The following is a 15,845-nucleotide window of genomic DNA, read 5'->3' as shown; positions in this document are numbered from 1 at the left end:
GCGAGACAGGCAGAGCACGAAGTAAGCTTGCTGCTTTTTTGAAGCAAAACAAAAGTTTGCGTGTTCAAGAAAAAAAAAAAAGTTAACTATCGCGCATGCGCACATCCCAATCGCGATGTTCAAAAGACACATCGTGCAGGCCTAGTACGTAGCGAATGTTTTTTTCGTCAGGGTTCCACCATTGTTGCAAATATTCATGAAGACGTTTGCCAACTTGCTCGTCTTCGCTGCTCAGCAAGATACAGGCTTATGGAAATCAATCACAATCTCTTTGGTCTTGGTGGTGTTTAGGATCAGGTGGTGATGCGTACACCTGTTTACTATGTATTATATATTTATATATATATTTATATATATATTTATATATATATATATATATATATATATATATATATATATATATATATATATATATATATATATATATATATATATATATATATATACGTATGTATGTATATACATATATGTATATATGTATACATACATATATACATATATATATCCACATATATACATACATATATATACATATATATATATACATATATATAAATATATATATACACATATATGTATATACATATATGTATATATGTATACATATATATATACATCCACATATATATAAACATATATATACAGACACACACACATATATATATATATATATATATATATTTATATATTTATATATACACACACACATATATATATATATATATATATATATATATATATATATATATATATATATATATATATATATATATATATATACACACACACACATATATATATATATATATATATATATATATATATATACACACACACATATATATATATATATATATATATACAGAGGAACTACCTACTGCCCCTACTGGAGCAACCGGAAACTACAACAACAAAGCATGATACAACAAGAACAGATCATGAGAAAAATATGTCCTATTTTGTAGATTGTTTGAATTGCGATTAATTACAATCAATTAATTTTTAGCTGTGATTAACTTGATTAAAATGTTTAATCATTTGACAGCCCTAATTATATATATATATATATATATATATATAAAAAAGGTGATTTTTCATGATACAGACCCTTCAAATAAAAATGATTTTCCAATCACAGCTTGTAGTTATTTTTTTCTGATTGAGATGCATTTAATAATTTAAATATAAAAAATGACAGAAAAAGGACAGATAAAATGTCACATAGCAGTGTGATACAAGTAAAAACCTGTTTCTTTTATTGTGCTATTGTCTTCAGCTTGTGACAGTGGCCACTGGGGTCCCCACTGCAGTAACAGATGCCAGTGCCAGAACAAAGCTCTGTGTAACCCCATCACTGGAGCATGTATCTGCACTCCTGGATACAGAGGATGGCGTTGTGAGGAAGTGTGTGAGGTGGGAACCTATGGTAATGGATGTCAACAAAAATGCCAGTGCCAAAATGGGGCTACTTGTCATCACGTGACTGGAGAATGCAAGTGCTCACCAGGATACACTGGAGCTTTGTAAGTAAGATTAAACATTAGTTTTCCTTTTTCTAATCCCAATAATGACTACTTAATATTCCATGTTCCCTACAATCATTGTGGCTATTAATTGGACAAAATGCTACCTAATGGAGCAACAACTTTCACCCAGTTCTTTTACCTTTAATGCACCAAGATCTTCTTTTTCACCAATGGACTAAAGCTACAAAAGTCAGCTGTTAGTGTTTCCCAATGTTTACTTCACTAACGTAGAAAATGTTCACCATAGCAGTCTTATTTGAGATTAGGCATTTGTGTAGCAGTCACAGATTTCCATGACTTCATGCAGCCTGATTCAGCGTTACCATTGATAATGTCATTAGAGCAAGACAGCTGCGGTTTTCAAAGCCAGGATCTGCAGCTGCATTTTAATAACTAAAGGCCCCACAGCATAATTGAAAAATGTACTGTCTATTGATTATCAACCCCATATCTGAAGGCCTTTTGGAGACAGCAATGTCATATTTTAAGAAAGTCTTCAGGCTTTTGGCTATCGTCAAGCCTTTAGAACAAATTATTATCACCATAGAGAGGCTATAAAATTTCAGTTTAAGTTAGTGTGACAAGCTGACTCTTACAACAGCAACTTCACACAATGCCTTGTTGGTTTAATAATGCCAAACAGAACAAATGAATTTGGGATGGTTGTCTATTGAATGACGGCATGGTGTCGCATGTGGTTCGCCCGTCTATTTCATCGCCAAAGAATCATGGTTTGAATCTTGACTGGGGCGTCAGCTGCCTTTTTTTCTGAGTACTCCATTTCCCTCCCCCTCACGCAGTGCAGAAAACTTGATAATTTGATTCAAGATTGAATTTATTTGAATGATTGTACTTTTTAGTCCTCCGAGGAGATTTTTTACGATTGTATTTGTGCACATGCACATTATTATGTTTGTCCTCAGTTGTGAGGATGCGTGTCCTCCAGGAAAACACGGACAGCAGTGTGAAGAGAGGTGTCCCTGCCAGAACGGCGGCATATGTCACCACGTGACCGGAGAGTGCTCTTGTCCGGCAGGATGGATGGTATGCACACACTCCTAACTTGTTCTTTCTTCAGAAATCAGAACACAACACTTGCTTATTTTTATTGTATTATAGAATATGCACTTTTAGGGATTGTTATTGTGACAACAAACAAAAGGGATGGAGACACCTCCCAGGAGGTGCACTTGATGGACAAAAGTATTGGGACAACTAGTCATTACACCTCAGGGAACTGACAGTGGGAGAAAATGTAGTGTTGTTCTTGAATAATAGCTTCCACCCTTCTGAAAATACTGTCTGAAATATTTAAGTGTGTTTTATTGATTTTTTTTCTTAACTATTGAAAATAATGACTCTGAGAAAAATGAATTTATATTATTTTATTTTAACATATTACTTAACCTTTAATAAGAGGTCAATGAAACAGTGAAATAAACTGGTCAGTATAAAGATGAAATAAACTCGGTTTAAAACTGTTTTTAAACATGTGCTTAGTCTAAGGAAGGGTATTGCTGCCACACCAGGAAAAAAAAAAAACGTATCATGTAAAAATGTGAAACTTATCATGTAAAAACGTGAAACTTATCATGTAAAAACGTGATACTTATCATGTAAAAACGTGATACTTATCATGTAAAAACGTGAAACTTATCATGTAAAAACGTGATACTTATCATTTAAAAACGTGAAACTTGTCATGTACAAACGTGAAAATTATCATGTAAAAACGTGAAAATTATCATGTAAAAACGTGAAACTTATCATGTTTACATGACAATTATCATGTAAAAACGTGAAAATTATCATGTAATCACGTGAAAATTATCATGTAAAAATGAGAAAATTGTCGTTGAAACAACACAGAATGGATAACGCGGCTCATTTAAACGATTTGATTAAGTTCTATTTCATGCTTGGGTTGAGACATGGCGAGATTTTACATTTATTAAGAACAGTGCATGATATTGTAATAAGTATTCTTGCTTCATGCATATGAGGAAATGTTCTGGTACACCACGATTTTGTAAAAAGCGCAGCAAGTCCCTCTTTAGTGCCATTGTATCGGAAGTACCAGCCTCTGCGTCCTGCTGCAAGTGGGGGAAATTGGAATACTCCGCGAGGCCAACTTAACATTTGAGCTCAAATGTACATTTCACGTTTTTACATGATAATTTTCACGTTTTTACATGATACGTTTCACGTTATTACATGATAATTTTCACTTTATACATAATTTTCCTGTTTTTACATGATCATTTTCGCGTTTTTACATGATAATTTTCACGTTTTTACATGATAAGTATGACGTTTTTACATGATAAGTATGACGTTTTTACCTGATAAGTATGACGTTTTTACATAAGTATCACGTTTTTACATGATAAGTTTCACGTTTTTACATTATAAGGTTTGTGGGTTTTTTTTCCTGGTATGGCACCAATACGCTTCCGTATTAGTCTATTCCAACACTGGGAAATATGTCTGAAAAACTGTCACAATCTAAGTATTTCATATCAGTCAAGATAGATTTTTTTTTTAAATAAGAGTCAATAACAGTTAAAATAACTGTTTTGTGTACATCGTTATGTTGCGTAATGTGCAGTTTTCTCCTCCACTAATGCATTTTAAATGCTTATTTGCATTAGGTGCTACCCCAAAGCAGTATTGTTGAGACACATAAATTAGCCTTCATTCAATGTTCATACAATACTCCACAAATGAACTAATACTCTCTTGCAGTGCATACATTATCGTTAACCAACAGTCTTAGGACTACTTTATCTTTTGAGCGTATAATTGCCATAGTTCATTCATATTTTACTTTCTTAATTTTAACTTGAGTGCGATGCCAGGGTCGGATATGGCTAACTGCCGCTAGCATGTCAAAGACAGGGAACTCCTTTACTTGTACACCAAGTCTCCATCCAGAGGTGTGTAATTGGGTTATACTGAGTCGACTGGTCATTTATTTGAACGCAGTTACACTGCTCGACGCGAGTAAGGCGCACGGCCGCCGGGCCCGTACGCATCCTCTGTGGGGTTAGCTGCTTCTTCTTCGTTGGTGTAAATGCTTCTTTTTCATTGGTTCAGCGGCTTCCTCTTCGTTGGTTTAACTTCTTCGTGGTTGAAGGCGGATGTGCGCTTCCTACATCATGCACCAGGCCGCGATCGAGTTTATTTTCAAATCTTTCCCCGCCTACTGCCCGAAGACTGCTGGGATAGGCTCCAGCGCTCCCCGCGACCCTTGTGAGGGCAAGCGGTATAAATAATGGATGTATATATGAATACATATATCCATCAGACATGGATGTATATAAATCCATCCATCCATCCATTATCTATACCGCTTATCCTCACAAGGGTCGCGGGGAGTGCTGGAGCCTATCCCAGCAGTCTTCTACACTGCCATTACTCACTTTCTTTGTTTCAAGGATTCAGTGAACTTAATTGTCAAACCAGCACACATTTACTCATAATACGTCATGGAATTTATTGCCAGATTTAGTCTAATAAGTCCCCAAAAGAGTTTTGATCCTATAGTGCAAATACAATATAGAAGCCAATACGAGCCAGTGATGAAGGTGCTGGAAAAAAGACATTGTTGTGGATCCGACCAGGGGTGCTCTGTTTATCAGGAAGTCTAGGACCCAGTTCCTCAAATGTTCAGCTTCCACACCAGGTTCTGTAAGATGATGGTTTTAAAGTCAGAGGAGAAATGCAGGAAGAGCAGATGAACGTAGGAGTTTTTGCTGTCCAGGTGGCTGCAGGGCTGTGTCAACCATTGATTAGATGGCATCATCACTGGCGCGGTTCTTCCCGTAGGTGTACCGGTGAGTGTCACCAGTGACATCAACGAAGTTTTTAATCTGAGCCATGATCAGCTTCTCGAAGCCCTTCTGACTATCAGCGTAAGGGCTGTTGTTGCTGGGCTCTTCAAACAGGTTACAGGCATCCGGAAGGGCATTTTGCATCCCTGGTGTTATAGTTAGTAAATAACTTGATGACTTTCCATATACTGGAGAGTCATTGGAGGTGAAATGACCCCCGGGTCTTCTGTGCAAAAAGGCTTTAAGCCCTCCTCATGAGAAAACAAGAGTAACTGTGAGAGCGCACAAAATCACAGGGAAAACATACAAAGGCGAGCTAAGATGAAGGCCCAAGTAGGAATTGGAACAAGGCAGCAATACTAACCAGCGCACCATTGAGCTGTCAGTCTCATTCAAGTTCATCCTAAATACAGTATGTTATGAAGCTTAATTCTTACACCAACCCCAGCCGATCAAGCCTAGAACTGTCCTGTTTGTTTTGAAGAAATTAAACTCTTGGGGTGAGTGGGTGATAAGCCAAAGAGGTCTGTTACTGTAGTTTTGCACCGATTGTGTACCGGTACTTAAAATGTTTTTGACATGGCGAATAAGATATGGGCATATATAAAGAGCACTATAACATGTTGCCTTTATAAAAATGGACATCAAAATTGGAAATGGACGGCAAGAGAAAGTGAAAGTGAATAATCTAGTAGGAAGAAAGCGAGAATTAAAGAAAAAGAAAAAGGGAAACTTCCTGGTTGAGTTCTGGCCAGTGCGTCATTGAGGTTGGTATGTCTATTTATGTCGTCTGGAAAGAGACAGGCATTCTGTTTTCTCTCGCTTCCAATTTTCATCCTAACAAAGCAAGCCACATCCTGTCTACAGGTCCATAGGTCACATGCACAGAATATTGACATTCATTCTGTCATTGAAAATAAGTACAGTAATATATGTATATATGTGTTTATAAACCCATTTGAAGACACTTTTCTTTTCTCTGGCTTTTGATCAGACCTGACATTTTCAGCTCTTTTCCGGTGTCAATTGTATGTAGTGTTTTATGTCAATGTATTGGCTTTATTTATTTATATTTTTATTCATATTTTATATATTATTTATACCTATATTTATTAATACACGTATCACAGCCTTTTATTGATTTTATTCTATTTATTGTATTGTTTGTAAAGTGCTTTGTTACAGCTCTAGCAGTTGCGCTTTACAAATAAAATGGTATTGTATTGCATTGTGTATATATATATACATATATATAAATATATATGTATGTATATATATATATATATATATATATATATATATATATATATATATATATATATATATATATATATATATATATATACGTATGTGTATATATGTATGTATATGTATGGATATATATATATGTATGTATATGTGTGGATATATATATTATGTATATATGTATGCATATATATATATATATATATGTATGTGTATATATATATATATATGTGTGTATATATGTATATATATATATATGTATGTATGTATGTATATATGTATATGTATATGTATATATGTATATATGTATATATATATATATATATATATATATAACAGCAGAAAACTCACGTCTAATCAAAAGCCAAAGAATAGAAATGTTTCTTCAAACGAGTTTTAAAAATGGACAGAGAAGGGGCTTGCCTAACATTCAATGGAAGGTCATTCCAAAGGAAAGGACCAGCAACAGAAAAGGCTCGATCCTCTCTGAGGCACCGCTTAGTCTTCGGCACCTCGAGCAGTGCTTGGTCCGCAAACCTGAGGCTCCGGGAACGTGCGTAGGAGTGGAGGAGCTCGGATAAGGATGTTGCTTGTATGTACCTTCCAGCATTAATGAGGCCTTCACAGTTGTGTAAGTTACCCATGCCATTGACACTAATACAGCCCCATACCATCACAGATGCTGGCTTTTGAACTTTGCGGCCATAACAGGATGGTTCTTTTCCTCTTTGGCCAGAGGACACAACACCCACAATTTCCCAAAACTATATGGAATGTGGACTTGTCGGATCACAGAAAACTTTTCCACTTTCCATCAGTCCATCTCAGATGAGCTCAGGCCCAAAGAAGCCGGCGGCGTTTCTGGGTGTTGTTGATAAATGGCTTTTTCTTTGCATAGTAGAGTTTGAAGTTGCAGTCATGGATGTAGCGCTGAACTGTATTTACTGACATTGGGTTTCAGAAGTGTTCCTGAGCCCATGTGGTGATATCCTTTATACAATACAATACAACTTTATTTATGTACCGCATTTCACAACAGCTGCAGCTGTACCAAAGCACATTACATATAACATAAAAATAGCATTAATACAACAACAAAGACAGTGAAAGCAGTAAATTAAAATAAATTAAAGATACTAACACATATACAATAGACACCAGAAAACAGCAGAACGAGTGTCAGTCTCAAGTTGGGTGAAAAGCGAAAAAATAAAAATGTGTTTTCAAACAATTTTTAAAAAGGGGGCTTGCCTAACATTTAGTGGAAGGTTATTCCAGAGGGACAGACCGGCAACTTAAAAGGCTCGGTCCCCTCTGAGGCTCCGTTTAGTCCTCGGCACCTCGAGCAGCGTCTGGTCCGCAGACCTGAGGCACTAGGCAGGTACGTAGTGGTGCAGGAGCTCAGAAAAGTACGCTGGGGCGAGGTGGGAACTATAATCGTTTTTTCGATGCATCGTTCGGCGTATTAAAGGGATTCTGAATCAATTCATAGGTATTAATAATTAATATTTAAAATTTAACAAAAAAATCTAAAAGCATGCGCAAGCGATTACGTGCGTTTGTAAGTCAGACGTCTGTGCTAGGCTAAGCTAATACGTGACATGATGGCGGAACAAGCAAAACCTCATACGAAGAGCAAAATCAAAGTGTGAAATATCAATCTTTGCTCTTCTTTGAGTTTTTTGTTTTACATAAAAAACAGTATATACATGTTGATTTACTTCATGAATGTATTTTTTACTCTATGAATGTATTTTTGTATTTTATAGGGTACAGTATGTGGACAGCCATGTCCACAGGGGAGATTTGGCCCAAACTGTTCCCAAGAATGCCAATGCCACAACAGTGCCGTATGTAGCTCATCCACTGGACAGTGTCTCTGCAGCCCCGGATATACGGGAGAACGGTAAGACACACCTTTCACTCCAGTAGGAGGAAAAAAAGGAAGTGAAGTGCTTTGGGCTATAATTTCTAATTGTATTTAACAATTAAAGGAATGTTATTCTATTCTCTCCACCTTCTAACACTAACTGCAAAATATTGGTTATGAAATTAGCAGTTCATGTTTGATTCATACCTTTGGGCTTGGGTCTAAGTCTTCTGGGTAGTAATCATAATTATCTCTCTAGTCCCCATTAACACTAGACTATAATTAAGGGAGCAAACTGTATAGCTTCTGAAAAATGGAGCAACGTCCAACTAAAATAATCCCCTCCTATCCATCCACATTGTCTGGACAATCACAGAAAGAAAACAAAACCAACAAGCCTAGTTAGTGTTTTCCTGGACAAATCCTAGCTGAGAACCCACCATGACTTTAAATCCATATAATTAGCAATATCAGAGGGCATGCACCATATACTTAAGCAAGCCAGTGATGAGACAGGAATAGCCCGTCCATGTGCCCATTAAGAATAAATAAGGGTTTGACTGAAGCCAAACGTCATGGTATAACGCTGCTTGGAAATCGGCAGCACATGCCGCACCCTCGTCTTCTGGAAACCATTAACAGCTTAGTGAGGTCCCCTCAGAAAGACGAAACAAGTAGGAAATAGGAATTAATTGGACTAGTTGTTTGCTGTGCTTTGTAACATTTGTGCAAGCTGTCAAGACACTTTAGTGTACTTAAAGAGCTCATATGTGTGTATGCATGCGTGTATACTGTATACGGGTCATTTCTCCCTATTCCATGATCCCCACGAAAAATACTAATTTTACTTAAAGAGGAAGTCAACCCAAACATATTTTTTTCAAGAATGTGTTCTATGCAGGCCCACTAGTTGAAGCTAGGCAATATGATTAATATGAAATATGAGTTAAGCAGCAATATCCACCCGTTTTTAGCCATCTCATGGGGCGGCCATTTTGTCACGTCTGTCGACTGAGAATGACATCACACCTGCTCAGGGCTCAGATAACCAATCACGGCTCACCTGTTTTCAGAAGCTGAGCTATGATTGGTCGTTATGTGAGACCTGAGGGTGTGTGATGTCATTTTCAGTAGACAGAAGTGACAAAATGGTTGCCCCCAGAGATGGCTAAAAACGGGTGGATTTTGCTGCTTAACTCAGGTTCCACAAACACAATATTAACCAAAATGCCTTGTTTCAACTAGTGGGCCTGCATTTAACATATTCTTAACAAATATATGTTTGCGTTGACTTCCGCTTTAAGTAGAATTCTGGGGTATCTATACTTTAATGGAGTATTTATTTTTCAGCCTCCTTTGCATTTCTACTCCTTACATTTTTACACAAATATCTGTACTTTCAACTACTTACACACAAAAAAAAGCCTTGTTGCTATTTATTTTTGGATTGTGTTCATTCCAGTTTATCATTGAAAACCCCAAATCCGGATAAATCGCGCTAGGATTGATTGACTGATTTTGATTGTGTTTGGATGAGAACTAAAACAATATAAACATATACCATTCCAACATTCTGAATCTATTGGTTTGTACGTGATGCATTGCACCTGCATGTGACACAAATCAACAAATTAAAGACAACTTGCGACACTCAAACTAGTGCAGACGTATAGCTTTTGATGTCCAACTGTCCGTTCGTTACTATTAAAGCCAGACAACCATCGCACATGCCTGGTTGTACTTGGAGTTTTTCCTAAAATAACTGATTTAAAATACGCTTCAAACTTTGCGAACCGAACCCAAGTACCACCAGCTATGGCTTTCAAAATCTCGCCGTCAAGCTTGAAAAGCATATTGGGGGTCTCGAGGGTAATTAGACTTCAGACAGTTGTTTGATCGAAGTTGCCAGACGGAAACACGAACGGAAGCCCGTTTTAAATGATCGGCAATCCGGCCTCTAGGCGATTACTATTTGCCTATAAAAAAAGGCGGCTAGACGCACGGCGACCCCGGCTGCAGGCGGAAGGACTGTGAAATTTTAATATAATGCCCAGCTCTGACTCACTGATTAATGCAGGGGCGGAGCCACGGGTGGTCCTGGGTGTGCACAGGCCCACCCAGATTGACAGACTGCCCACCCTGTGAGATTCAAGTAAAGTAGCACTAAATTATTATTAAATTATTGTTGAATTTGTGTTTCCTTTTCGTTTTTATTTTATTGAATATTAAGGATGGCATAATTGTGGTTGCGGCACGGTGGTCGACTGGTTAGCACGTTCGCCTCACAGGTCGTGGGTTCGATCCCGGCTCCGGCCTCCCTGTGTGGAGTTTGCATGTTCTCCCCGTGCCTGCGTGGGTTTTCTCCGGGTACTCCGGTTTCCTCCCAGATTCCAAAAACATGCATGGTAGGTTGATTCGACTCTCTAAATTGCCCCAAGGTGTGATTGTGAGTGCGGATGTTTGTCTCTGTGTGCCCTGCGATTGGCTGGCAACCAATTCGGGGTGTCCCCCGCCTAATGCCTGACGACTGCTGGGATAGGCTCCAGCACGCCCGCGACCCTTGTGAGGATAAGCGGTATCGATAATGGATGGATGGATAATTGTGGTTGTCTAAGGAAGATCGGAACTTCATTATTCAGTTTGTCATTTTATTAGAATATGCGATGTGTCGGGACAGGAAGATTGTGCTCAGTCTGAGAATATTCAGGCCCACCCTGATTTTTCCAGGCCCTTCCATTAGCCACGTTCTGGCTCCGTTCCTGGATTTATGTGCAATATTTACTGTAATACTTAGTAATGTACTAGCGCTAGCTACTATTGTATGTGATGTTTCAAATTTGACTTTAGCCAAATCTGAATTTGTAGATGTCTGTTATTGTTGTTTGAAGTTATATTATTGTTATGTCCGATATTTGTAAGTAACACTAATTACTTTTGGCCAGTTTTGTTATCTTACAACTGTAGCCCTCACACATTCCAAGTTTGGATGCACACTTACCTACCAATGAAGGTTAATGATAACACGCCATTCAAGTTGGACTTTTTTGCAACATTACAATGCTTGGTAGTGGCCAGGTAGTGGTAGTCATCATATCATCCACTCTATGAAACACATGTCATTGCTCAGTATTACACATGGCACTTTAATGTATTTGACTTTTAAACCTACTAGATGTGATCATTTTTAATGGGCATATATGCAACTGAAACAGGTAGCCTTTAATGTAACATTTTAATAGAACATAATCATTATGGCCTTCATAAGAATGTTTTTGGGGGGAGGTGGGGTAGTTTACTTAAAGTGAACCCAAACATATTTTCTCCAAGAACATATTCTATGCGGGCCCAGTAGTAGCAACAAGGCATTCTGATAAATATTGCGTTTGTGGAATAAGATTTAATTCACACATTTTTAGCCATCTCAGGGGTCCGGCCATTTTGTCACTTCTGTGGACTGAAAATGACATCACAGATGCTCAGGGCTGAGATAACGACCAATCATGGCTCAGTTTCAGAAAACAGGTGAGCCGTGATTGATCGTTACCTAAGCCCAGAGCCATGTCATTTTCAGCCGACAGAAGTGACACAATGGCTGCCCCCCGAGATGGCTAAAAATGGGTGGATTTTGCTGCTAGATTCATATTCCACGAACGCAATATTAATCAGAATGTCGTGTTTCAACTAGTGGGCCTGCACATATTAGAAAAAAACTGTTTGGGTTGACTTCATCCTTAAGTAAAAAGATGGTGTTGATCCTTTAATTCCTATCAAAGTCTTTTTAAATGCCAATATCTATATTTTTTCATGAATATTTTTGACACCTCTGCTAAATTCATTTCACATATTTGAAGACAGCTGCGGAAAATGTGAATTGACAAAACTATGTACGAAGTACTGAATTGTGAAGTTATTGCGGTAAACTGTTTTTCACCACTTCTGTGTTCCTAATTTTTTGGGCTGGGCTAAAACGGTTGTCCAGTGACACATTTAGATGAACATCATGAGTCAACCTGAATCCTTCCTGAGTTAACAAGAATCACCCCATACAAGTGAGCGCTTATTCCCCATACAAATGGCAATGCTTAACAGGTCATACATTGATGGCGTGTAAAACTATCAGGTTGCAAATTTTAATGGGGGGAGGGGAGGTCGTTGCCACCGGCAGTGCGGCCGCACGTCGCACATGCCACTGTGTGCAAAGTGACTCGGGGCACTAGGCTGTGACCAATGTTGGCGTCCAGGCGCCCTAGTTTCTCATGCCTAAAAAAAAATCGAAGGTTGCACAGGTGCGACCAACCTTTCGGCGAGTGGGGAAGGAAGTCTCCGACTCTGAAAGCCTCCATTTGGTTTAATTACAGCACAGATTAGACACATGGTGGTCTGAACCAATCACAGAATTTGAAAGGCGTGGTCAACCTCCGATTGGCAAAGATCAAGATATTTGCATGTGTTCACAGTCAGATAGGGCTAAGACCACAAAACTTACATAGAGGAGTAAGGAGACTGACCGGAGTGGGGCGAGAGAAGCTACAAATGTTTTGGGGAAATGACGCGATCACTCTGTGGGACGCGTACTGAAGCTGACATCCTCATCCGCACGTGTCACAAATTATCCATCTGCGTGGCTGATTTATTACTATCACTACAAATGTCCGCTTTATGTTTCAAGTGGCATCATATTAAACTCAAATATCAACACCGTTTCGCTTCACCACTTTGCAGATACAAAGACTACTGTATTTTGCAGACTATAAGTCGCGTTTTTTTTTTTTTTCATAGTTTGGCCGGGGGTGCGACTTATGTGTGAAATTATTAACACATTATTACTGTCATGGCTTGTTAGTGCTGACTACAGAGGGAGACAAAACATCATAAATACAAGTCAGCGCCAACAAGCCATGACAATTACTTCTATATCATTTCACATGTTATTGTAACCCACATAAAGAAACATAAGATACATCCCAAAAACTATTCAAATGCATTAATAATTTAAACGGTTAAAGTCTAAAGTCTAGTCTGTTTTGTTAAATAGGTAATTAAAATGGTATGATAAAAAGGCAATTTGATTGTTAAGGCTTTGCTAGTCGAGAAAGCCAGCTTATCCAAACAGCTTAACATTCACAAACAAACGCCACAGACTCTAGGTGTGCAGCTAAGTTGCCTGTTTGTATTGTGAAACTCCACAAGAAACAGAAAATACTATCAATCTATACTATGATACACATGTATTTTCATAGACATGAAGATGAGCCTATGCTAATGATTAGCGATCATGATTAGCATTAGCAATAGCGATTAGTATGTTCAGTCAACAACCTACAATCATCCACAATTCAGCTCGTATATAAATTTCATTACACACAATTGTCTAAGTTAGTTTCAGACGATGGTTGAACAAGAATTAACCACAAACAGGCAGACATGCTAACGATTAGCGATCGCAATTAGCATTAGCGATAGCGATTGGTATGTTCAGTCAACAACACAGTACAATCATCCACAATTCAGCTCCTATAGAAATGTTGCATGGTTATTACACACAATTGTCTAAGTTACTTACAGACGATGGTTGAACAAGAATGAACCATAAACAGGCAGTTGCCTGCCTCTGGCTGGGGTATTGCATCATGCAGCCACACACGTAAGAAGGTGAGCACAGAGGAGATGAAGACATAATTACGACCGAATACATAAATACTTTTGGAGACTTCGAAACATTCTACCTGGTCGGGGATAAATAAAAGACTTATTTAATTGATCTACAACTGTTTTGGTGAGTTTAAAGTTATCTTACAGTAACTTTCTTGTATGCTACATGTGTGAATGTTAGCTAAATGTTACCATCGTAGCTCGGTGGAAATGATGTGCACAATTTCCTCCCAAAATGCGACTTATACTCCAGTGCGACTTATGTATGTTTTTGTCCTCTTTATTATGAATTTTATGGCTGGTGCGACTTGTACTCGGGTGCGACTTATAGTCCGGAAAATACGGTACTGTGATTGGTCCATCCAAAGCACATACTGTGCAAAGCAGCATACTGGGTGACTCGTAAATACGTAAAAAGCATTGATGCGTTGCTAATGTATTAGGTTGAATGAATTAAAAAACTGAGTAGAACCATAAGAACAGTTTTATTTTCTTTATTTGGGCAAATGCATTTGACAAAATGACAGCCGAAACGTTACAAACAGATAGTTGCTTAGATGTAGCAATTGTGCGCCAGTAGTGATTTAAACTATAGCAAAATAGATACCGCCATTCAACATGTCGAGAAAAGAATGCTTTTTTTCTTTTTTTTTTTTGAGTGGCTGTATGAATCATGACGCAAAACAGGTTGCTTTGATCTGCTTGTGCTGTCACTTGTTACTGTTACCAAATTATTGTTGGCACTTAGTTTTAAGCTACAACATGGAAACTTGATTGGCAGTGTATTGCCAGTTAAGGTATTAGTGACTCCCTATACCTCTGTGCCAATATTTAATAGTTTTTTCAGTGCAATTTTTTTAACAGACCTGTTTTATCTATTTTTCACGATGAACGATGGTATTGTTTGTCATGATAGTTTCTGGGAAAATCTAACGTTCTAAAAAATGTGAATAGACAGGCAGAAATGTCGTTTTAAAAAGGAGTTGAATGTGATGCAGTCAAAAATTTGGGCACACCTAACTTTTTTTGGGTGCCGGTGCACTAAAGAAAAATAAATGGGCCCACCAGTGTGTAAAAGGTTAGTCCACTCAACTGACAGGAGTTGGGGGCTTTCGCCTTTTTTTTTCCACCGATGGTCTAGAGTATGATGAAAGTAAACTATATTAAAAAAATAAAAATAAAAACAGTAGCTTGAGTGACATACACACTAAGGTAAATAAATAATAATAAAAAACCATTAACATATACCAAGCTAAAATTTGCTCAGTTTCACAGAACAGTAGAGAGGGCGGTAATCATATTACAGAACATAAATTCTATTACGGAATGTAAATGATAGTGCATATATATTTAATTTACATTCAGTCTATACATACAGTATGTGTGTATATACGTATACTATATACTGTATTTATATATACATGTACTGTATATACAGTATATGTATATACGTATTCAACAACACAAACCGTTCTACCTCATGTGTCCCTTATTCAATCATGCACATTTTTTTTCTTGGAATGAAACTGAAGCAAAAATAATAGAGAAACAAGTGCTCTCTATCGCAGATGACCATGTCAGCACCCAGTTTACCTAAACTATTGACAATATGCAGTACATTTGTCTGTTTCTCCAAGTATGGAACTCTCTCATAATAATATTATAATACCAGTGATTTTTAGGTGATTGGGTGCTACTAATGCAAGTTCCTGAAGCTTA

The 15,845-nt window shown here is 37.6% G+C and overlaps 1 protein-coding gene across 1 annotated transcript in view; it reads left to right on the top strand.

Moving 5' to 3' along the window:
• megf10 (multiple EGF-like-domains 10) overlaps window positions 1–15,845 on the top strand; it is an 84,198-nt gene that overhangs the window by 36,078 nt on the left and 32,275 nt on the right. The window contains exons 6-8 of the mRNA XM_086053275.1: window positions 1,277–1,523; window positions 2,450–2,570; window positions 8,374–8,510. Coding sequence (XP_085909401.1) covers window positions 1,277–1,523; window positions 2,450–2,570; window positions 8,374–8,510 — 505 coding nt within the window. The remainder of the gene's footprint in view (window positions 1–1,276; window positions 1,524–2,449; window positions 2,571–8,373; window positions 8,511–15,845) is intronic.

This window comes from Filicampus tigris, chromosome 15 (assembly GCF_054856515.1).
Source record: "Filicampus tigris isolate MCC_2025a chromosome 15, RoL_Ftig_1.0, whole genome shotgun sequence".
Lineage (NCBI taxonomy): Eukaryota > Metazoa > Chordata > Actinopteri > Syngnathiformes > Syngnathidae > Filicampus > Filicampus tigris.
The sequence above is the reverse complement of the archived record's forward strand: the minus strand, read 5'-3'. Positions and strand labels throughout refer to the sequence as shown.